The 25,283-nt window shown below is 41.4% G+C and overlaps 1 protein-coding gene across 5 annotated transcripts in view; it reads left to right on the top strand.

Annotated features, from left to right (window-relative positions):
* The window catches only part of ahcyl2b (adenosylhomocysteinase like 2b), a 46,363-nt gene that overhangs the window by 18,433 nt on the left and 2,647 nt on the right, over positions 1-25,283 (top strand). For 2 of the 5 annotated variants that reach the window (XM_031284696.2, XM_035996037.1), the window contains exons 2-12: positions 13,413-13,521; positions 19,160-19,303; positions 19,837-19,937; positions 20,068-20,170; positions 20,265-20,359; positions 20,849-20,955; positions 21,737-21,853; positions 21,976-22,039; positions 22,783-22,871; positions 22,965-23,035; positions 24,567-24,661. In XM_031284696.2, the coding sequence (XP_031140556.1) occupies positions 13,413-13,521; positions 19,160-19,303; positions 19,837-19,937; positions 20,068-20,170; positions 20,265-20,359; positions 20,849-20,955; positions 21,737-21,853; positions 21,976-22,039; positions 22,783-22,871; positions 22,965-23,035; positions 24,567-24,661 (1,095 nt within the window). Of the gene's footprint in view, positions 1-11,158; positions 11,225-13,409; positions 13,522-19,159; positions 19,304-19,836; positions 19,938-20,067; positions 20,171-20,264; positions 20,360-20,848; positions 20,956-21,736; positions 21,854-21,975; positions 22,040-22,782; positions 22,872-22,964; positions 23,036-24,566; positions 24,662-25,283 lie in introns of those variants that run through there. The other 3 variants (XM_035996034.1, XM_035996036.1, XM_035996035.1) reach the window with 2 other exon arrangements.

Genomic DNA, 25,283 nt, shown 5'->3' with positions numbered 1-25,283 from the left:
CTTGACTGCTGCCAATGAATTCTCTGTACTTCCCTTCAGATAAAAGAATGACACATTGCTATTACTTTGTACCCCAGGAGTAAGCACTTTGTTGTGACTGCCAACAAGCCTCTGTGTGTGTGTTTTTGTGTATATTGGTGCGGGCATGTACATGTCAATAGGAGTTATTTTCCAACACAATAAATTGATGGTACAAAAAAAAGCATGCTGTGTTTTTGTTAAAGGGTTGCCAAGTCATTCGTGTCTAATGAAATACAGTGTTTTTGGAACTTGACCCATACTTGGGAATAAAAGTCAGTTGTTTTTGTGTGAATCTTAATGAGCAATACTAATTCGCTGGAATAACCCTTTCAACATGTAGTAATTAACTATACAGGGCTTTGAAAAGCGCTTACCCCTTCTTAGAGACTTTTATAGAAATAGGTCACATTCTGATTAATATTAATGTTTGATATATAGTTTTTAAGATTATTTTTTTGGGCATTTTAGGCCTTTATTTATAGGACAGCTGAAGACATGAAAGGGGTGAGAGAGTGGGAATGACATGCAGCAAAGGGCCGCAGGTTGAAGTCGAACCCGCGGCCGCTGCGTTTATTTATTTATTTTGACTAAAAATCTGTATATGGGCGCGCGCTCTACCAGGTGAGTTACCCAGGCGCCCTGATATATAGTATTTTATGTGCATGGTCATTTTGTTTTTACACTACTTGGCATAATCTTTTTGCATCTCTTTTAGAGGATTTTGGAGAGTTGTAGGCCTGTATTTGTCTATAAAGTACTCCCAGATTTCAGACAGGCTGGCAGAAGCACTTTTAGGATTTGGCTTTGAGGATATTTGCAGACATTTGTTCAAAGCGTTAAACAGTTAACAGGACACGCTCCTCTTTTCCTCTCCCTGCAGTCTTTTTTTATGCCATCACTCACTTTCCTAGGCCTTTTGGCAGACAGTATCCACACATAAAGCTATTAAAAGCCCATTGGCACTTTGATTTGAGAGTACTCCTCCTTGCACTTAGCCGATCTCATCTTCTCTGCCTGTGTGTTCTTGTTTTAACTTTGTTTAGTCATGATCCGCTTTTCTACTGCTATCAGCACATGGACCCTTGGCCTGACACCCAGCCAGGCTCTATGGAAAAGCATTAAAGCCAACCGCTGGCTATTTGTTGGTGAAGTTGACTGTGGCTGCAAAGTTTGTCTTCCAGGAATTGTGACAGCTAAGCAGTCTTAGTAGTGGCCATGTTGTCTTTAAAAAAAAACCTTATTGACCTGAGTACATATCCACAAATTACTTGCTGGTTATAGGACACTCTCTTACATTTAGGCTTTGCTTCCACCCCTCTATATCTGGATAGAAAGCATATCACAAGCCTATCTGAGCAAGTTGTTGCCAACACAATCATCTTCCCGTCACCGATACAGACTTTGTGTCTGTCTGGTAAAATAAGATTTCCTGGACAATGCTAGCGTTCCAGAACGGAGCAGATGTTGACACAACACCTAACATACTTAAGTAGCAAATCAAGTTTTCCGTTAACATACAAATGGGTGACAAATATATCACAGGTACATTGTGTTTTGGTTTTGGTCTAATGCACCTGACTGATTCAGTCTTGATAAAGGGCTTGTGTCTTATTCAGCACTTTTTTCCCACCGATATCTGATTGAACAGAAATCTTGGTCGTTTGTATGACCAAAGCCTAATTGAATATTAATGCGATGCCAAAGATGTGACTGTCATTTCCCAGTAATGATCACTCCCATTAAAAAGAGCAACAATTTTAAAAATCTCTTTTATGCGATTAATCAGTATTTAGATGATAGCCGACTAAGATAACTTATTACCTTGCACGGCGGCTTGAACCGAACCAATCAGCGGCCGGTTTGAAGCTATTGGCAGCTACGGGCAATGTTGGCAATCAATGGTGGACGTGAAAAACCACCTGCCAGGTATTTTTACTAAAGTGCCTGCCGGTTTCCAAGGATGGCTTCTCAGTAACAAACCATTTGGCTAGCCAGGTCAGAGAACCTACCCCTGTAGATCAAGAGTGTTTTTTATTGCTATGTTGCAATTATGTCTTTTTAAAATTTATTTTGACTAATTAACGGTTGTCCTCTGTGAAATAAATATGAAGTATACGTAAACTTAAGAATGCTAAAAGTTTTTTCACACCATTTGTTGTTTTAAAATCAATGCCAAGAAAATATTTATAATAGGCACCCAAATACATTTTTTTTGTCAAGATGAATAATTAATCAATACAGAAAATACACAAACCAGAATGATAAATAGGTTTAGTTTTTTAATACGCAGTCCTGGCACATTTACCCATTTGTTGTGCGTTTTGGCTGGAGCTCAGGTTGTGTTGCTAGTGATGGAGGCTGGGTTCCCCCAGAGGGGAGCAGCAGTGACGAGGTATAAACAGCTGGCTTCCCAATGGGCCTGATGGAGAACACTTCCTTCCCTTCACTCCCTTTTTTTTTTTTTTTTTTTTTTAAGATTATGATTTGGGCTTTTTATGGCCTATAATCGACAGGGCAGCTTGAAGACAGGAAAGGGGAGAGATAGGGGGGGACGACATGCAGTAAAAGGCCGTGAGTCAGATTCCAACTCGGGCCACTGCCAAGGCCTCAGCCTACACGGGGCACACACTCTACTGGGTGAGCTAGAGGTCGCCCCCCCCTTCACTCCCTTTGGGTTACCTCACAAAGGACCTTGCAACAGGCCCGGCCTAGTTTTCCTCTAGTGCATCTCTCTTTTTCTATTCAGATAGACACACAGGCTGAGTGGAAGTTGTTGACAGAAGTGTTAAGTCCCCAAATGATGGAATCTAAAATGTCTACGGGGAGCCACTGTTCTGGCAACTAATTCAAAAGCTCATTTTGGGAACCACAAAGCTGAGAAACATAAATCCTGAGTAGTAAAGTCATAGCCCCCCCTAGGTCCTGTAAATCCTACTCAATGTTAAATGTTAACAGCTTTTAAAATGTGCCAAGGGGCTTAACCAACTCCTCAAAATGTCTTTGGACTGTGATTAGTAGTGCTATGAATATCAGCGTCCTAACAACCTTACTTTACAAGCATCATCTCATGACTCTGTAGAAAGCTTGTTCAGTTAGACAGAAGGGGAAAACAACACAATGTGCTCTATATTTTTCTCTGTTGGATGTCCTTGTTTGTTCATATTGAGTTCGATAGAAAAAAAGCTTCACTGCCATAATGGAAGGATCACAGCTGTTTACTCACTCACTCACTCACTCATCCACCCACCAACTCACACAATCTGATGTCATTCAGACGAGGTTTCTCACATTCAGTTTTGTCTCTGTGGACAATGGATCTTGTGATTTGGGATGGAGGAGGGTTGGATGATGCGGCCTTCGATGGTCCGTGGTAGCTCTTTAAGGTGAAGGCCTAGAAATAGTAGACAGCTGTCTAAGTTGATGGGTGATTTTATGTCCTGCAGCTTGAAAGGCTGCTTTGAGGCGTTTAACATGTAAAGATTTGTGGGAGTTATTTTAAATATGATTTAATGGTGAGAGACGGTGCTTGTCTTATTGTTTTCCATAATATATTTACACTCCGCTTCCTCACTTACTCTTCCCGCGTGTCCTCGGTTCACCGGAGACTTTCCACTACCATTCCTGTTAGGGAGCAATCACTCAAACATTCAAACTGCTGTAAAACATACTCTATACAAATATCTGAATATTGGTGCAATTTTGAGGTCTTTTTTATATAATGACATTTGGCACTAGATGGAAAAGCTGACAAATTAATCTCCTATGAGACAGGAGGAATTACTGTTTTTTTTTTAGTTTTTTTTTTAGCCCCTGCTTTATATGACCATGCAAGCACAAAACCTCAGCCTCAAGCTTGGATGAAATGAATAGAAATGAGCACAGATTGCGATGTAAACAAAGAAATGAATCAGAAACATGTAGCCAAGAGGGAACATGCAGGGAAGCATAACCCAAACCCATAACCCTGATGATCAGTTCAAGGTGATGATGCATTTTGGGAATGAATTGTGGGAATTCAAGGCAGTGTATGAATTATTTAAGTCTGTGTGCATCACAACAAATGAAGCCAAAGCAAGCTGGCCATTTTGCTTTAATGAACATCATCAAATTTCAATTTTCTTTCTAGTACATTACCGCTTCACGAGAGCTTGTCGGCAGCAACCAGCTCTGAGTGATTCTCTAACCCAAAGTGCGCTGCTTTCTTTCTCTCCCTTAAGGTTTTCTCAAGTCAGTGAACATGGCAATCTGTGAAAGAGTAGCACCGTTACTGTCAGTTCCGAGGCTGTAGGCCTGTAGAATATCCATCTAGGTTAATGATAAAGGATAAAGGTTCATTTTAAATAGGCTGATAAGTTCATCCAATGCACGTGCAGTTTTACTGGGTAACCAGTCATTGTTGTGTAAATCAACAGAGTTTGTTGCAAAGTCTAAAGTATTCATTTTAGTTAGCATTTTAGGCTTAAGTGACACAGACCCAAGACAATTTTGCAACCAAATGTTAGTTGTGATGTTTCAATGTGTGGGGCTTGAGAGAGGACCCCAGACCCAGCTGACGGCTCAAGAGGCCCAGTGTTGGGTTACTGCAGGGGTCCTCATCCCATGACCCTATTGTGTTTGATTAGGATCGGGTTCCTTCAGACACAGGTGTGGAAACATACAGAAGATGAATCTCTTCTGGTATGGATCAACAGCATGCTGTGTAAGCACAGGAAAAGCTCATATACAGCAATATGAATACGTTTCTTTTTTTTTTTTATATATTTGTGGAGTCAGGTACTTTATTTTGAGAAGCCCAAAATGTTCAGGTCCTCTGCAGAAACTTAGAGAGAATATTCACATGGGACACATGTAGACACCCTGCAGACAATGCAGCTGTAAAGACATTGCTGTATGTCTTTAGCATTGCATACCAGCTTGTATTCCTATAGGTACAGCTGAGTCTACACACATAGCACACTGCTACATGCAGCGTAGTGTGTCGCAACGGATTTCAGCATCACGATAAAGCTTTTATTATATGTTAAACATTTGGCTAATGGCATGTATTGCAGGGGAAGGCCCTTGTTGTTTTCCACCAAGAATCCTAACAGGTGGAAAAACAAAGAAAGGATAGAGTGACGATTAGTTCACATTTAATTAGTAACTCATTCCCTATTGTCCTATATAGGGCAGCAATTTAACATCCCTTTGCCCCTGAGTCCAAGGCAGTGTTTTCAAATTGCTTGTTTTGCACGACCAACAGTCCAAAAACCAAAAGATACTCTGTTTTCTATCATAAAATGATCATAAATTTGCTCCAAGCTAACCTCAACAGGACCGCTCACTGGACAGCAGTCGTATTACTCGTCACTTCACAGGCGTTGTTTGTGGCATGTGGCAGAGTTTGCTGGAAAAAGAGTAGGCATGCTTTTTCAAACTGCCCTGGTTAAACACAAGCCAAAGAAATGTGTGTGTGATGTCAGGCCTGTGTGTATTTAGTCACAAATGTGGTTTGATACGAGTCACAGATGACGTCCAACTCATCGGCCATTGTCCTGTTAACTTGAAGTCAGGATATCAGAAGTACTGTTTGAGTATTTCAAGACATCATTCATTGCTCGTGTTTTAGACAGCTTCTGGATTTCATTGTGCTTGCAAAGACTTGGAAACATTTTCGCTCAACATTAATTTATTTTCTCTTGGAGTCATGCCAAAGACTTTATTGAGTGCAGCTGAAATGCAGTTTGCTTGGCATTTTGCACTTAATATGTGCATTGTTCTTGTGTAGAAAACTATTGACATTTTGTTTGACTGGGGAAACATAGAGAATGATTTTACCAAGCTGCTTTGTAGAAGAGAGAGGTGACTCACATTGACCTCCTGTTTAGACAGCCATAGCAACCAAATCAAAGCTTTTAACCTGAAGATGGCCCGCAGCTGTTTGTTGTGTTTTTATTTAACACCCCACCCTGCTGTGTTTCAGGTAGATCTGAAGTAATCTCACAAAAGATTGCGTGTCACCTCTTCACCATACGAGATTCAAATTTCAGACGCAAACCCAAGCCTACCTGTAACCAAATTCACCCACCTTGCATCGTTTTTGCTACAGCGTCTGTAGTTAATATTTTGTTCTGTCGGCCTCTTAGTGAGAGTACAGTCTGCACAAGCAGTGAGCACTTCTTTTGTGTTTGTCACTGAAGCGTTTGCATCCCTATAAATATTGAATTTGGCTGGAAAGGAAATGAGGAGAGTGTGTAACCTAATGGGTCTCAAGACGATGGAGAAGAGCAGAGAATCTAAGCACGTCAAGGTATCGGAGTATTCATGGTGGTGCTACTCAGGGCATGAAAACACTGGAGGCCGTTATTGTAGTATACGATTAGTATACGATATATATGGCTAATGGCTTTTTAGTTTTAACCTTTCGAGTTTTTGTTTTTACCAAAAGTTACCTGAATTTGTGATATGCGGTAGATCTGTAAAAATCTGTTCGGCCCTCAGTGCTTAGTTGCTCTTCACACATTATGACGTGCTTTAGTGAAGTCTGTTTTACGCCGTAGGTATGTACATATTATGTGTTGATATGGACCCTACGCCGTAGCCTGACGTAAAGCTTAGATCGGGCCCAAAAAAATCAAGCCTGACCCTACCAGATATGAGCCCGAGCCCGATTTAAACCCGACAATTTTTTTATATGGGCCGTTATAACTGACGTTCTCAACTACAAATCCGAGTTGTTTGAACTGCAGAAATCTGTTTAGAAGGGGTACTTGGAGAAGTAACAAAAGAGGACATTGAAGGCTAACTATCATCTTTTCTGCCAGGGCAAACCTGCTTCATGTGTCTGTTCATCGTCGAAGTCCCCGTTTTTGTTGCGGTCATAGGCGAGCAGCGTGCCGCTCTTTGGCCTAATGCACTCGACAAAGCCAACAATATGTTGTCGCTGCCCACGACTTGTTTAAAATGGTTCCATACCTCCGACTTTCCTCCAAACTTGCTCAAAGTTAATTCTCCTGTTTTTCTTTTTTTCTTTACATCTTCAAGCTCCATGTTGCACTTAAGCTACACAATACAGCACAGCAGGCCCGGTGTGATGCGTGCGAGTGGAGGAGATACTGCGCATGATTATGGCATAGCTTTCTCCCCACCCAATTACGCTAATAAAGTAATGATTAAAAAAACACATGCTTGATCAAGGGCCCGGCCCGGCCCAGGGATAGTGGCGGGAAATATCGGCCCGACCCAGCCCAAGGGTCTGTTCGGGCTCAGGCTTGGGCAGAGAATCTAAACTCTAGCCTGACGTGCGCCTCTTCAAAAATGTAACTACACAACTGTGATTGGTCTGCTTGACTGTGGCTTGGTAGCGTTGCATTTCCTCGTACTCATTTCCGGCATCTCCTTCTCCGTAAACAACATGAAATCAAGGAGAGGGTTAACTTTTCCTTCTACAGCTTTCCGACCGTGGTCAGAAAGCACAGGGGAGACACTTTGTTTCTCCGTCTACGCCTCCAGAGTCAGTACTCACTCTCCCTGTCACTCTCTCACTCGCTGTACCGCACACTCCCCACACACACACACACACACACACACACACACACACACACACACACACACACACACACACACACACACACACACACACACACAAACACAAATGCTGGGTCTGCTGTTCTCTTAAGATACGCTAGAACAACGCAAACACCAGTGCACAAGTATAACCTTCAGGCCACTCACATAGGCTACGGCGTAAGCTCTGTGTAGAGCCCCCGCAGAAGCATAAATCCCGCTTAACGCTTTATTTTGTAGCCACCCATAAATGAGGGCTGGTGAATAAACAATTAATTATTATATGAGTAAACCGAAGTGGTAATAGTATAAAATGTCTTCATAGTGTAAGTTACAATTGATGACAAACTGCATTAGTAAACGCTTAAAAATGAACTTGAAGCTGATGATTTTGCCAGTTCAGCAGGATGAGCTGCTTCTGCACTAAATGGCTGTGGTGAAACCGTACGCTATCATATCTCATAAAATTTGCTGCTACAGTACATCTGTGCCTGTTTGTTTTCCTTGTCTCTCACCCAGAGAGCTTTCTGTTGTTTCACCAGGCCGGCCCAGACGTTTTCTCTGCTCTGCCCTGTGCCACAGATCCAGTGGCGTTTAGCTAGCTTGCTTGTTGACTGTGTTCAGTTAGAGGGTGAAGGGTTATGTCAGGGGCGAGGATTTAGATTATTTGGTATTTATGGTGGTATTTTGGATATCCCTGTGTTTGTGTTTAACAGACAAATGAGAGTGGTATCAATCTTGTCACCTAAAGCAAATACGCACATTTCTTTTAAGCTTGTTATTTACAATTAAGCCACTTTATTACCTGGCCAGGTGCTTAACACGTGGGAATTTTTTCTTGAGGAATCTCGTTTTCTTTCACCTTTTTATATAAATCAGTTTGAGGTGTCCTTATTAGGGGAGAGTCTGCTGAGTCTGTGTATGTACTGTATTTTCAATAAACAGGAAATTTATTTTTGTTTTTGGCACTGTTAGAGTACTAGTTTGTGGCAAAAGAGCACCATGTTTGAAAAGGATTTGTAATAGTTGCTTAGCAACATTAGGAACTGTTATCTGTGTTGTGCACATGTATTTGTCCAGGACTACGAGTGTCAGAAACAAGTGTGAACATTTTGTCCAAGTCATCCTTGCCAACCATCACAGTCCACCTCAGTGGGATTGCTTACACTTGGCTTCACTCCCAGTATCCCACATCCCCTCTGCTATGTGGAAAGTGGATCCTCGTCACTACTACTGTGTTTTCCACCAGTAGATAACCAAGTTTTAGCAACTCCACCACTTGGTTCCCTGCTGTCCAATTTAATTGTGGAATGCATACACACACCAGTGAGTGGAAGGTGGCAGTCTTGGGTGGGCTCCCCTGTGTCTCAGTATTGCGTTAGCATTCATTATTCACATCATGTCATTAGGTTCCCAATCAGTCACCATCCATAATGTAAGGAGTGCACCGCGAGGTTAGAGAGGCTGAGGGACGGTGGAAGATCGTAAATGTCACAGAAATGGAAAAAGGATGACAGAGAGAAAGTCTTGTTTGCATCCTGTAGTTGATTTGGCATGAAAACCGATAGTTGTTTGTTCAGCCCAATATATTTCTTGTCTCTTGACAGAGACAGAGACAGAGTTTTCAATGTAAAATAATAGATGAAAGAAAATCAAACCCAGTGATGTTGTAACTGAAGGGTTTTGGATGTCATAATGACATTTCTGGCCTCCGCTGCTCTCTAAATTTTACACCGATTGAATGAACTCCACATAATGACTTTTCCAAAATAGCAGCCAGGGTTTTGGAAAAAGCTTTTTGAAGTGTTGCTGAGTCATGTAGACCTACTGAGTGTACTAGTACAGGAGCAGAGTGTTGCTGTCTTCATTAGGTTCAATCCCCAGACCGACAGGATTAAATCTGGGTGGGGAAAGTGAAAGAGCAGCACTTGTCCCTCCCTCATTACCACCACTGAGGTGCCCTTGAGCAAGGCCCTTAACCCCCAGCCGCTCCACTGGAGCTACTCAGTGGACTGTGGTTGTACTGGGCAGCTTCCAGGTATGAATGTGTAACTGTGTGAATGTGACAGGTCGTCGTTGCAAATGAGAATTTGTTCTCAATCGACTTACCTGGATAAATAAAGGTAAAAGAAATAGTCTCTCTGTGAGGTTGTCATGTCAGGTTACACTGATGTCAGGTTTGTTATGTGAGCACAGGTCACCCAGATTTGATTAACACGTCTAGTAATTATCTTTTTTATCATATCAGCATGTGACCGCTCATTCACAGATACAGAAAGACTCAGAGCAGGTAGTAAGCTGCAGGAACAGCTGACCAGCATTTGGCTGGCGGGTTATTGTAAGCGGCTGTGGCTAAGAACATCGGCTCATTCACTGCCTTGAAATAAATCGTAAAGTCTCATTGTAGCAAGTTAAAATATATAGATTTCTTTGACAAAATTGTATGGCCTGTTATAAGTGAAAGGATGGTGAATAATGACAGAAATCCTCACCATGATTTCTTCTTGCGTCTATTGCTCATTTATGCTATAATGTTTTATATTAATAATTCTGGATATTTTGTTTTGTGCTTGCCAAGGACCCGCTACAGAATAGGGGTCCTATGTTATTACAAGTTATATATATATATATATATATACAGATTTGCATGTAATATGTACAGAGTAATACTTTGAGAAAGACCTAAAGAGTGAGAGCAAGAAACAAACAATTGTGTCATTTTTCTCTGGCAGTACCTCCTGTTCTGAGGCCTGCGCTAACCTGTGATAATCTTGTCCAAAAACGTGTCCTAAGCTCCTGTATCCCCTCCTCCTGAGCTCCCAAAATGGCCCTCAATCCTTCAGTGCAACTCTGAGTTTCTAAAGCCCCTCATCTAACCTCCATCTGATAAACCTGGAGAGACCAATAGCACTATTATAGCCTGTTATAGGGGTCAGGGTTATTGGTACATTCAGCCCCACTCCTAAAATGAGGTTTGTCCTACAGTACTATATGCACATCAATTTATTCTTAGTTCATCTTCCTCTAACTTGTGTTATGCTTTGGTCATTTAGTTTATTTAGGGTGTTACATTCTGCATCATTGGCAAGGACTCTGGAAGCTTTTGGATAGAAAGTCTTTAAGCTGACAAGTAGTTTTTTTTGTGCACCAATTTGGGTTACATTTTATTAATTCAATAGAGTCCCACCCTAGATTTTGAGCAATGCATTTAGTATTCAGTTTGAATCACTTTTTCAATACTCAGTCGTAAAATTACACATCATAACCGCCTCGGGTCAGCACAGGCAAAGTTTAGCTTTGGTTTTCAGGGACCCCAATCTCTTGAACAATCAACAATTAATCAAGAATACAGAGGTAGGAGAGAGGGAGGGATTTTTCAGGGAAAATAAAAAGGAAAAGGGGAAACAATTCATTGCATTGTGTTTGCCGGCACATGGTTGGATCAGTTTGGGCTGGATTGCAGGAAAGCGGAGGCTAAAAAGAGGCAGAGGGGGAAGAGGCAACCTATGAAATGATCAGACCTTGATGAGGCCCCTCAATGCACAAGGCCTTGAATCAGGCACGCACCATACTCGCAACTTTCACACACCCCCACACATATGTGGCAATGCTGAAGAAAAAAACGAATGGGGAAAGCAGTGAGCCCTGTGTGAAAAAGGTAAGAATTAAGGACAGAATAGAAGCCAGGGATGGATTAGTCTGCCTTTACAGTGGGTTGTAGTAAGGTGATGCCCTGACATTAGTTTCTGGAGGTTTAGAACATCAGGATCTGGACAAAGCTGAAAGGAAAAACTCAATAGCCAACAGTTGGCTGATATTGGAAGTGAAAGTAAGCAAATAGTACATTTGTTTGCATTGGATTTTAACAATTTCAGTATCGGGAAATGGTTTCCTGGCTTGTCTCTATGTGTTACGGTTGATTGTTGATTATTTTTAACAAACATCCATGATTTTTTAACCGCAGAGTAACATTAGACAATCTGCTTCCTGTTTACACCGGCACGTGCATGCCCAGTGTATGCAAATGGTCATGTGATGTGTGTTGTCAGACATGTTAATTTGGAAGATCAGTTCTGCTATAAAGCTAAAGCGCTTGTGTGGACGGAGATCATTTTTGTTTAAAAATGAAAACGTAGTAGTGTGGATGTAGCCAGAGAGCTGTGATGTTTCATTATGGACCTCTTTATGCCTGGTTGGAAAGGTGTTGATGCTCCAGGCTGCATTATGGCCATGGGGCACTGCACTACTTAAGAAAAAATATTACTGAACTGAGGGAGTTAAAGTAATGGTGCAGAAATTAGAAAAACTGTTGATGATTTCACGTGTCGACATAAAACCTCTGGTTATGAGGACTCAATGTTCTTTGTGATTGGACAGCAGCTCCAACGCTTGGCACATGAAGGAGCAGGGGTGGAAAGTTTGAGGTACTTGTACTTTACTTGAGTCTTTTCATGGCACTTCTACTCCACTACATGTCAGAGGGAAATATTGTAATTTTTACTTCACTACAGTTATTTGACAGTTTCTACATTACTGATTTTTACTTTAATGCGTGAGTAATGATAATCTAACAATATAATATATAATAGTTTTTAGTTTACAATGTGGTATTTGTACTTTTACTTAAGTAAAGGATCCTCCACCACTGTACACACACACACACACACACACACACACACACACACACACACACACACACACACACACACACACACACACACACACACACACACACACACACACAGAGCTTCCTGGTATCTGATGTGCATACACACACAAAGGATGTGTCTGAATGTCAAAAATGTAGTAAAATCTCTCTGATTAAAAACATGAAAATAGTTGCTTGTTTTGTACTCGAGGGCAGTCTTTTTCAACAAGGACAATGAAAAAGAATTGAAATGAAATGACGAATGGCACTCTTTCTGCTTCTCTTCATCAAATTTTTAAAGCTTTTCACGACCTCCGTCAGAGGACCGTGGCATTGGCCAACTCTCTCACATCCAATACATTTCTTGACAGAATGATTTGCTGTGATTTGTGGGCGTCATTCAAGAACTTTTCTCAGTCAGAGATAAAAGAACACAACATTTCATGTTGTTTTCATGCTTCACTACACACATCCCACCTAACATGTTGTTCTTGTTGCATGGTTTTATGGTAGGAATAAGTCAGCTATTAATACTCTCTAATATCAGTACATGAATTATGATGCACAGAGTTATTGACTCTGTAATAACGAGGAGATTAACAAAGCGATAGAATCATGGTCAGTTTGTGGCCTGACTACAGTTAATAGCCAAACACCTATTTCACAGACGGACCCAGGGTGAACTGTTGTACCTTGTGTCAGCTGTGTGGCCTTGTCGCTGGTTGATAATAGCCCCATTGTTTCCATTATCTTTTTAAAGTCAAGGTGAACTCAGAGCTGGTCTCTTTCCAACAGCAGTGCACCTGTTCTGTCTCTCCTTTTTATTATCAGTCTTTTCTTATATTTCTAAGAAAAAAAAAACTTTTTGTAGGTATTCTGCTGTCCTTGTGCAAACTCAACATGACCTGACTTAAAAAAAAATGGAGTCATTACAGATATAGTCCAAGATTCCTCTTAATGTTTGGCTATTGAATTTCCAAGTGTCATCATAACCCTAATTAAGGTTACGACAGTGTATGCTTATACAAGAACTGTACTAAACCTGGTGCTCATTTCCATAAAGCAAGATATACCTTATATGTTCCCACTTGAAAAGGAGTTATGACAAAAAATAAGTTGTTCACGTGATCCTCATTAATTCACTGGTACAATCTGTATGGAGTTCTGATCTTTGTCCCCTTTGTCTTCCCACCAGCAGATCCAGTTTGCGGACCAGAAGCAGGAGTTCAACAAGCGCCCCTCCAAGATCGGCCGGCGCTCCCTGTCCCGGTCCATCTCCCAGTCTTCCACAGACAGCTACAGCTCAGGTAGACCCATACAAACACACTCTCTTCCTATTGCTCAATCTCAATAGCCCACTGCTTATCAGACACGCCAGTAAATGTGACATGTTTCCTTTACGTTTTTTTTTTTTTTTTTTTTTTTATGACACCAAAGATCTCGAAAGTGTTTCACCTGAAACAGTAGTTTGGTGACCTTGTCTGTTTCCTTTGCCGCGTTGCACTTTTTTTCCCAGCTCAACTCTGTCATTGTCTTTTTGGCTTGCATTCTCACACTCTGACGCTGCGGCGGTTCATGTGAAACTGTGAGCTCTGTGTTAGAGGATTAGTTGCAGGTGGCGTTGGTGGCGGGGGGGGGGGGTTTGAAACTTGTTGGTTGAGTGCTGGACTATTTCTTGGCCGGGCACAGTGACTTCATGAAGTCTTGTTGTCACCCTGAGGACAGTGAATATGAGTGACAAAATGTCAAACTATTCCTAACATAAGGCATGGACCAGAAAAAAAAGTTCTGGCTTTAGTATAGAGAAATAGTAGGAGAGCATCAAAATGAGTGAGCACAGTCTGATATGAGTAATCCTGTTCCTTTTCTGCCCCTTCCCTGCTCTCTCTCTTAATCTTTTGCCCTCTTGTCATCACCACTCAAAGAACCTTTAAACTTGAAGCAGCTTAAGCAGCAGTGTACTTTTTTTTTTGGAAACCTTTCCAAAAACTCTGCTTTTAGAGCTCCTGCTGTGTGTCAGGGTCATTCACAGGCCATATATCGTCCAATGACACCATTAACATGATGAATTAATCTGTACCGCTTAGCTCTAGTGGCAACAAATGATAAACAAACAGATGGGCGACAAATGGACTATCAGTCATTATTGGTGGATAGCTGTAATGGGGCCCTCAGGTCAGCAGTGCTAAAACATTGTAAGTATTCAGTACTCTTACTGAGAAAGGATGAAACATTTTGAAACCACAGATGGTAAGATGTTACCTGCTCCTTTTCTGCTGTTTGTACTATTGCTCCCTCCTCAATATTTAAAACCGATCCGCTGACCATATAGTGCACAATATGCCCTTATCTGGTTGATTAGACCTGTTTTTATTGAAGAATAACACCACTAATGATGCTCTGCTAACTTGGTGACAAAGACGTTGCATTTTCTATGATTGTCTTCACAATAAAAGCATCCTGCTGTTTCGCCAGTGGAAACCAAAACACAGATTTTCAGGTCGAAGCTACAAAAATACTGGGAGCTGAACACTGAGACTTTTTAAAACCGTTTCTCTCTAGTCTCCAGCACGCGCACACAACTTGAGTTTACCTACGGAGGACACAGCTAAGGGGAGGAGACAGTCATGCATTGGCTACAGGAGCAGGACCACAGCGGCACGGCTTGGCGCAGCTACGCCTTGCTGTGAAGCGCATGTCATCACGGCTTGGCTTAAGAAGACCGACCTGGGCCCATTGGGAAAAACCCTGAGATTGTTTCTTTAGAAAAAAAGAGCCTTAGCTAATACCTAAAATATAAAGTAAACAAATCACAGAGGGGGGGTATATGTTAGTGTTCTTTCATATAGGAGAAAGAAGAAGTTTTATTATTACTAATAAGTTATTATTCATCACATACAATCGTACAGTACAATGTAGTGAAATTCAATCTCTGCATTTAACCCGCCCTAGGTATTAGGAGCAGTGGACAGCCACATACAGCGTCCGGGGAGCAACTTGGGGTTCAAGGACAGTTTAACGTGTGGCCGGAGGAGCCCTCTGTGGTCACCCGGCTTTATAAAAAATATTCTAAACGACTTCTGCCCCTATTTTGATCATTACATTTGGTGTAATTAATGTACATTTCTGAGCAGGTAGTCTGCAAGAGCCTGTTTAACCACACGGCACCAGTCTTACTGCTTGAATCTTATATATTTTAATGTTTTGATAAAAAAAAATTCAGCTTTCGCTTTTTCAGCTCTACATCAAAATTGTCACACTCGATGCAGGGACCCTTTCTAAAGTGAGATTTGAATTTGTTCCAATTCCCCTGAAACACACATCTTGTGTTCTACATTCTTTCTCTTCACTTGTCTTCGCTTCTCTCCTCAGCATTGATTCACTTCCCTCCTGCAACCAGATCATTAAAACACTCGCCCTTCCAAGAACCTTCCTCTCCAGCCTGAGGCTGCCAGATTATGACTAAAGTAATGAATGGGATTGTTTTCTGAGATAGTGAGATAGTGAGGGGAGCACTTAATCTGCATTTATTTTACTCCTTGCTTTGACAAGCTCACTTTTGCCTGTGCTGTTGGATTCTTATCTAATAGCAGCAATTGTAAATTGAGGTAATTGTGTCACTGCTGCCAATATTAAGGTTCTTTTCAGAAACATGTGCAACCCTATTATCTCCCCTTTTGAACTCTGTTTTGTGCTCTTCCTTTTTTTTTCTCCCCCGTCTGTGCTGATTCCCTGTCTTCTCCCATAATTCCCTCAGCAGAGTGCCTCTTATTTCACTGATGGTTCCCACAGTACTGAGGACAAGCTGAACACACCAGTAGTACTTTTCCCAAGACCACTTTGGTGTGGCCTAGATCATGTTTAATAAGGGTTCCTCTTCAGGTGGTGGACCAAGTCTGTAAAAGCATAGCAGAAACACATTTCTGAATCAGCTTGTAATAACTTCAACTTGTCAGTATTTTGTAAGAAAATATGAGAAAAATGAGAAATCCACGTGTTTGTGTTAATTGTTATAAAAATACATTTTTATGGAGTTCACTGATTCTAACATGTTGTTAAATATGCAGATGTAAAGAGTTGTAGATGTATACGACCAAAATCATTGTCATGACATTACACTCAAAGGGGAAACCGTTTACAGGTCTTGAGGTGTACTCCTGCATATGTGAAAATACTGTACAACATTTTTTGTAGCCCAAGAGGGAGCTGCACAAAGTCTGATAAATTGCCTCAAATGATGTGACTCTGTTGGGCTTGAAGACTACAAGTTAGAAAGAAGTGAGCTTACCAGACCTCTGTGGCCTGCTCCCTAATCTCTCTATGAAGCTAGCGGCTTTAGGCCACTAGCATAACACAACTGAATCTCCAATCTGAACCTTTGGTGGTCAAATTGCATCGTGGGTAATGTAGGAATGAGTTTTCATAAGCAGAAGAATGCGTGAAAACAAAATGACTATCTCTGGTTATGCTGTGTCGATTTCTTTTTAAGATTATTTTTTGGGGGCTTTTTCCCTTTTATTATATAGTGACAGTGGATAGACAGGAAAGGTCGGATTCGAACCCGCGCCGCTGCAAAGGACTCAGCCTACATGGGTCGAACGCTCTTACTGGGTGAGCTAGAGGCTGCCACATGCTGCATCGATTTTTATCCCTTTTTAAAAAAAGTGTATTGTGAGTCTGACAATGTTATACAATGCTAGTGCAAAGCTAAACTGATGGAGTACTCTTTTAATGCACAACAAAGCCTTACATTTAAAAATCTGTAATAACGGTCTTGGTAGTGGCTGATACTTTAAAAATAAGACCAAGTATAAGGTTTGAGTTGTGGGATACGTTGAATATATTCTTTTTAACTCTTGGCGGTTTCTAAAATCCTTGTGCGTGAATGTGGAAGACTTTTTGTTTACCAGTACAAATGTCTTTGGCTTTGTCCCAGTATCCTTTGCAAGTATCAGTAGATCCACCCGCATGACCCCTAAGATCTCCTCGGCTCACACTCTCTCCCACCCTTTCTTCCTGTCAGTACGGATGGCAGATTTCAAAAGAAAATGGCAGACTCATGGATTATTACCTTTTTAAAGCCTTTCCCCTCCTGGCACAGTACAGCATGTTCTTTAACTTTTTGTTACAGTGCTTGCGAGGTACCCAGTGTTATCTGGTACATTTTGGAAGGGTGGTAGGAGAGATAATGGGTATAGTGTTCCTGCTCTAGACAAGAGGGACCGCACCTGTGTAGTGAGTCAGCCTGAAGCACAGTCAGGAACCACACAGTGCTGGTGCCAGACATGGAGGCATCTCATTACTAAGTATGCGGCTGTATACTGTGGGCACTATTGTTTATATCTCCCAGAGGTGCACTGATACCTCTCTATGACTGGTTTCTTTTATTCTGTAGTGTTAAAACACAGGTATGCTGTGTTTGTACTGCAGTCCTATATTGTGAAGCGACTGGAGTGTTTCAGAGGGTTTTGCAGACAGCTTTATAATCAATTCAACGTGGTGCCATGCAGAATCTGTGGCCTGCCAAAGTCAAATAGCTGGGTTGGGAAAAGTACAGGCTTTATTCTCAGTGAAGAAACCAAAGGCACGATTGTTTGTTCTGCACTTTAAAACCTTAACACTCTGAATTGCTTTGTTGTTGAAAGGTGCATACAAATACAATTGGCTTGCCTTATTCAAAGTGCTATACATAAAACATAAAAGCATTAAGACGAGATCTAAAAAGAACACAAGGCAGTATAAAAGACACATACATGAATTAGATTTAAAAGGATTAAAACAAAGTTGAACAGAAGATTAAAATAACATGAACTAGAATAAGACCGACTAAACGGTAGAATAGAAATTACAGTGCAGCCTATAGTGCAGTGCAAGATATGAAACAACGTTAAAGTTAATAAGATGCAGTGGCAAACAGAAAAGTTTTAAGCCCTGATTTTAAAAGAACAGAGAGTTGGAGCAGACTTCAAATTCTCTGGGAATTTGTTCCAGATATGTGGTGGCATACAAACTGAAAACTGACAAGACAACGTAAGAGGTGTGGACGCTTCATAACGGAGCAGCAGATCAAAAATGTACTTCGGGGCAAAGGTCCTGTCTGTCCTGGGCATCTTCTCTCCTGTCTGCACTGATGGCAGACAGATTTGCTTTGTGTTGATCTGAATGGCGTGATTTGAGATGCGACAGTGCAGCTTAGTGGCAGCCATTAACATTACATGTAGTCCCTTAATCTCTCATCTTAGTTTGGTAAAGACATTGAGGCTGTGATGTTTTGCCTTTGTGGCACTGAGGCTGCTGTGTGTCAGGGTGCATCATCTTAGGCCTGGCCCGATGGGTGTCACAGACAAAAATGGTCTTATCAGTGCTTTAACTGCTCCAAAAAGATGCCTGCTTCCCCAGAACAGATTGGAGTTAACAATTTAATTGATCCCCTTCAGACCACAGGTTTTGCTGAGCCATGTGTTGTTGTCCTCTCTTGACTGTTGGCAGTGGTCCACTAGCAAAAAAACAGGCTACTTTGTCCAAACAGTTCAATGAAATCCTGCTTAAGGACTTCTGAGACTTTTATGCCTTTTTTTCTTTCAGATGACACATGTCCAAACTTATCAATAGTCATCTCCACTTCTGCCTCATGGAGATTTATGAATGGTTCAAACACGTTGTACTGTTGTAATTGGCATCCTCGCTAGTCGCTAATGTGGACAGCCAAAGGCGGGCATAAACACAGACCATAGTCAGAATTTCATGGAGGTCAGAAGTCTTCTGCATTGTGAATATCCTTGTCTTCTGTAACAATTTATTACAGTTTGTGCACTTCTTCGATTCTGATAACAGAGAGGCATAGTGTAGACCAGGGCATATTGAAACAAAACATTCCTGTCGGGGGGGAGGGGGGGGGGTGTAATACTGACAATACTGACGTCTTTTTGCGTGTTTCTTTTTTAGCGGCGTCATACACGGACAGCTCTGACGATGAGACGTCCCCTCGGGACAAACAGCAGAAGAACTCTAAGGGCAACGGAGACTTTTGCATCAAAAACATCAAACAGGCCGACTTTGGCCGCAGAGAGATTGAGATCGCAGAGCAAGGTAAGCCAAACGACCGTCACCGTTCACTTCAAATAAGGGCAAACTTAAGAGTCAGTGGTTTGCCAAATTGCCATCCAAATGTAGTGCAAGTTTTAACTGTAACAGCAGTAAAAGGGGGGTGTGGTGCTGCCTCCTCCACATTGCTGAGTGACCATATGTTCCATGCCACTGCAAGTGAGAACACCATTTAAGAACCAACACATAAACACATCATCCCCTAATTACCTCACAGAACATAGAGAGCCTCAGCTGAACCCTGCAGGCTACGTTCTCTCTGTCACACACACACACACACACACACACACACACACACACACACACACACACACACACACACACACACACACACACACACACACACACACACATACACACATACACACATACACACACACACCCTTAGCATCAGTAACTCCTTCAGCTGGATGAGTCGATGGATTAGTGATGAAGTATTAGAAGGATTAAATGATGGGAATTCCTTAACCATCCAGCTGATTATCCCCTTATGTGTTCGGTTTGTGTGTCTCTTTCAGAGATGCCAGCCCTGATGGCTCTGAGAAAGCGAGCACAGGGGGAGAAACCCCTCGCCGGTGCCAAGGTGGTGGGCTGCACCCACATCACTGCCCAGACTGCTGTGAGTAGGAATGCAACACACACACACACACACACACACACACACACACACACACACACACAGCCCACACATAAGACAGTTTTACTGCAGCAGCTACAAAAAAAGTCCAAATTGACCCTCTTCTCCTCAGGTGCTGATGGAGACTCTGTCAGCTTTGGGGGCTCAGTGCAGATGGGCAGCCTGCAACATCTACTCCACCCAGAATGAAGTGGCAGCTGCCCTGGCAGAGGGAGGTGAGACTGGAAGTTTGTCTGCCCTTTTCTTCTTTGTCTTTCATTTCATAAAATCTTTCTGTCTATGTGTAACATGCTTCCTGTCTCTTTCTAGGTTTCAGTGTGTTTGCATGGAAGGGTGAGTCAGAGGACGACTTCTGGTGGTGCATCGATCGCTGTGTCAACGTGGAAGGCTGGCAACCCAACATGGTAGCACACCTCCATTCTAAATAAAGCTTACCTAATCATCTTTTCTTTTTATTCCCATCCTAAAGTGCCTTTTGGCTGTGCTGCTGTTTTCACCAGACAACTAGATATTTTTAAATACAATGAATCTGTTTTTACACTGGGTAGGATTACAGGAAGGATAATAGGTATTTTACAAAATAAAATGTGCATTTTTTTTCAACCGTAACATTTGTTAGACATGCAGGACAGAACTGCAGAAATAAGTTATTAAAATGTTTTCATGGACTTAGATATAGATGTGGTTACACCGATTTCCTTCCTTCCTTGTTTAAGATAAAACACTTGACTCAATTATACTAATATATAGTATATACTAAAATTTGTTAACTGACCCTGCAAATAATCTGCAAGTTTAAGAGTCAATTTCAGGTATTAAGAAAGTTTTTTTTTTTTTTTCTCTCTCGCTCTCTCTCCCCACTCTGCTCATCTTCGTCTCTGATTGTCTGTCAGATCTTGGATGATGGTGGAGACCTGACTCACTGGATCTATAAAAAATACCCCAACATGTTCAAGAAGATTAAGGGCATTGTAGAGGAGAGTGTTACCGGTGTGCACAGGTGGGACTCACAACTCTCATCCTCTCTTGCCTTTGTAGTTGTCTTAAGCAATGTTGTTGGTAAAATATTACGTTGCCTCAGTTAAAACCACTTCTCTGTATTTTGAACGAGAGAATACAAGACACACGCACACACACAAACACACACACACACACACACACACACACACACACACACACACACGCCTAACGAAAGTAGCTATATAAGTATTTGTGGCCACTTTTCTGCTTTACTGGAAAGTAGACAGTGGAAGTGTGAGAGCAACGGTCAGCACCTGATCTTGACCCAGGGTGTGATTACATGGTCAACATTTTATTCGTACACAAAATTATTAATTTATTAACTTTGTTGCTATCCTGTCACAAACCACACACACACACACACACACACACACACACACACAGAGTTTCTATAGTTTCTGGTGCGGTAACATCGCCATCTAGTGGTGAAAATCTCACCACCATTAACAGTGTACTGTGACTACACAATTAAGGCATTGCTGTGTATATATTGTAAGGGTAGAATGTTAAGTAGAACAGTTTAATATTTGTATATTTTTTAGTTATAAATAATAACAAATTATTGTATGATGAAACTAAGTCTTTCCTTGATATATGACTGGTGATTCCAAACTGAACACTTAACATTAACAATTATGTATTTTGTTGTATTGTATTTGTCACTGAGCCTATCTCACATTTTAACGTGTGTGTGTGTGTGTGTGTGTGTGTGTGTGTGTGTGTGTGTGTGTGTGTGTGTGTGTGTGTGTGTGTATGTGTAGGTTGTACCAGCTGTCCAAGGCAGGAAAGCTGTGTGTTCCAGCCATGAACGTCAACGACTCTGTGACTAAGCAGAAGTTTGACAACCTCTACTGCTGCAGGGAGTCCATCTTAGACGGGTATGAAACGGTCTCCTGTTTAACCTCATAAGGGATTACAAAACCAAACATGATTGTTGTTTGAGCATTTAATGTTGCAGGGCAATTCCACCCACCTGAAATAATTGTGTTTCTGTCCTCAGCCTGAAGAGGACCACTGATGTCATGTTTGGAGGCAAACAGGTGGTGGTGTGCGGATACGGAGAGGTAAGGCCCACATTTTAATTCAGGTTTGTACACAAAGACCTAATAAGTGAAATACAAGTCAGGTGAAATCCCATTAAAGCTAAAATAAATCCACTTGTGAAAATGGAGGGACGTAGGTTAGAAGACAAGTAAGATGATCATTTCCCCCCTTTTTAAGGCACCAAAGCAAATACAAAAAGGTTGTCTTGAAACAACTGTATTAATATAACCAGTCACATGTAGAAAATCCTCACTGACTATAGCGGAAGCTAGCTGCTGTTGCCATCTTTTGTTAGAACTTACTTGCGTACCATATTTTGATCAAATGTTCATTATAAATGAGGGCACGTGGTTTGCTATCCTATTCCTTGTCCAAATATAAAAAATAAAATTAAACCTTAAACCACTTGTAGTTGATTTGCTATGGCAAGTATTCTCTAAAGCAGTGATTCCTAACCAGGGGTACCTGTTTCCCAGGGGGTACTTTTTCAGTTATGAGGGGCTATGTGGGAAATATTGGAATAATTCATCTAATTCGAAAAACAATATATAATTTGTGTTTTATAAGGGAAGATAAAACACATGCTAAAATAAACAAATAACCAGTAAGAGACCAGCAGAACACCACCTGCTGCTGCTGTGATTGAGAGTGCTTTAAAACTAGCAAAGCAAGCAGGGAGGTCACAACGGCTAAACAATTATGGACAAATGGTTGAAACCTACCGTTCTACTGTATAATAATATTTCATGTCTATCATCCTCAGGTGGGAAAAGGCTGCTGTGCTGCTCTCAAAGCAATGGGCTCCATCGTCTACGTCACAGAGATCGACCCAATCTGTGCCCTGCAGGCCTGGTAAGACTCGGCTTGTTGAGCAAATCATGCCTCACTGCCAGGGTTGGCATTGTGTTAGTCTTATGTTCTTTGTTCTGTTTCCCCCAATCACAGCATGGACGGCTTCAGGCTGGTGAAACTGAATGAAGTCATCAGACAAGTGGACATCGTCATCACCTGCACAGGTTGGTTCAGCCACTGTCTCTCTCTGTATTTTCTCTGTCTCCATGAGAAACGATCTCTCATTCATGTTTGGCAGGCGAAGTTGAAAATGTTTAAGGAACATGCAATTCAGTCAGTGTTCGTTCATTCAGCGTCTACCAGTCATTAATCAACTTCTCGGCTCAGCAGCCCGGGAGTTGTCCTGAACGCTTAATTGGAGCAGAGAATTACTTGTCTCTCTGCTTCATTACCTAATGTTGCTGGCAGGCCTGAAGCAGAGGGCTCTCTTAAGGGTGACTGCAATTGAACAAAAAAACGAATAAGAGGATAATAATGTAAAAGGAGGCGCATGGCATTTGTGTAAGATTTTGCAAAGTGGTGTAAAATAAATAAAACAAGTCTAGGGATGTCCCGATCAGGTTTTTTTGCCCTCGAGTCTGAGTCATTTGATTTTGAGTATCTACCGATACCGAGTCCCGATCCGATACTTCTATAATATATAAAAAAAAGAATAAAGAAGAGTGAAAAAACAGATCCAGGATGTTCCTTATTTTTTATTTAAATCGCCTTTTTTTAACATTCAACAACTCTGTTAACAAACAGAGCACTTCTGTTACATATCTCACAGTTTGCTATGGCAATGTTGTTGTCATCAACTTTATAATACCTCCAGACCGCAGACATACTCGCGCTTTCCGCTTCAAGCTGCTTCCGCATTCTACTTTGCCGGCATTTAACCAATAGCGTCTCTGCAACAAAGTGATGTCATGCCGCATGCGTTGCTGTTTCTGTGTGGAGTCAAAAGTGTCTAACTCTGTGCCACCACATAACTATAGATGTGTTAAAAAATAATGAGAATATATATACATATATATCCAAGTCCTGATCGGGAGGTAACGTCCGATTCCGATCGAGTCTGAAACCACGTGATCGGGCCCGATTTCCGATCACGTGATCGGATCTGGACATCCCTAATAAGGCCATGTACTGGTAGCTCCATTAAGGGCATTGGAGCCCTTGCTGCAAAGTTAAAAAAAGTTTTTTGTGAATATCTGCTGATAAATCATGAAAGGGTTAATATCTTCATATCCTTTTCAGCTAAATTCAAGTCATCCCTCAGCATGATACCATCTTACAAAAATGTAACTTTACCTCATTTTGTTAAAGATGCACTACGCAGACAGGTGGAGCACTCAAACTAAATCACATTTTCAAACATAATTAACAATGCTAATCTCGGATTTGCTGCTGACCTTTCGAAAGCGCAACCAATGAGATAACAGCATGTCGTTACCTAGCAATGGGAAATAGCTTCCTTGCCACCCTTGATGACGAATACCTGCGCTGTGCTTTGCTCTCTCAGCTTTGCTCTGCGCCCTACCTAACGGTGCGCAGTGAGCAAATCGCGTATCATGTGTAGGCGTCTTAACACTCTACTCTCGCTCTTCTTTGTGTCAATCTGATTTCACATTTTTGCTTTCTTACTGTTTTAACCTCTTGCTCTTTGTGCATTTGTCTCCATATTTCTTTCTCTTCTCTCTCTCCCTCCATCAGGCAATAAGAATGTGGTGGTGAGAGAATACCTCGACCGCATGAAGAACGGCTGCATTGTCTGCAACATGGGACACTCCAACACAGAGATCGATGTGGTCAGTTACCAGCTTGTGTTAACTCGTGAAGTAACAAAAATAATAGCGAATAACAAACCAGGAGACATGAAGATTAAAACAACAATCAAGAATCGGCGATACAGAAACAAGCCATCAAACCATAACAATGAGTCTAAAACACAGTTTTACCCCTCTGGGCAGTGTAGCTGATAAATCAGTTAGGTATTAACATATTTTACTACTTTACAATGCCGTAATAAAGGTTATGACCCCACTGCTTTTATGTCATTGTTAGAACAGCTTAGTTCTGAAGTAAACAAGACATTACGGTTTTTTATTACTCATGTGCTAATGCAGAGTGTCTTGCATTGACTGTACAATAAAATCACAGAAATAAATAGCAACAATAATATAGAGCACAAAGATAAGGGTCACGGTGCACTGTTTTCTCCTGACCATACAACAGTGAGACAGAAGTGCTAGGAATAGAAAAAATAGCGGAATGGAATTTATTTTTTTTTTATATATAAGATGACCACAGTCAAGGAATTAGTTCAGACATGAGAGGATGTTGTGACAATGAGTCAACTTCTGGCTCGTGATGATATGTGTGTAACAGCTCAGCCCAACAGAAATAAGCAAAAACAAATGATTGCTCGTG

This window comes from Sander lucioperca, chromosome 20 (genome assembly GCF_008315115.2).
Source record: "Sander lucioperca isolate FBNREF2018 chromosome 20, SLUC_FBN_1.2, whole genome shotgun sequence".
NCBI lineage: Eukaryota > Metazoa > Chordata > Actinopteri > Perciformes > Percidae > Sander > Sander lucioperca.
Note: the sequence above shows the minus strand (reverse complement) of the source record. Positions and strands in the feature narration are given on the sequence as shown.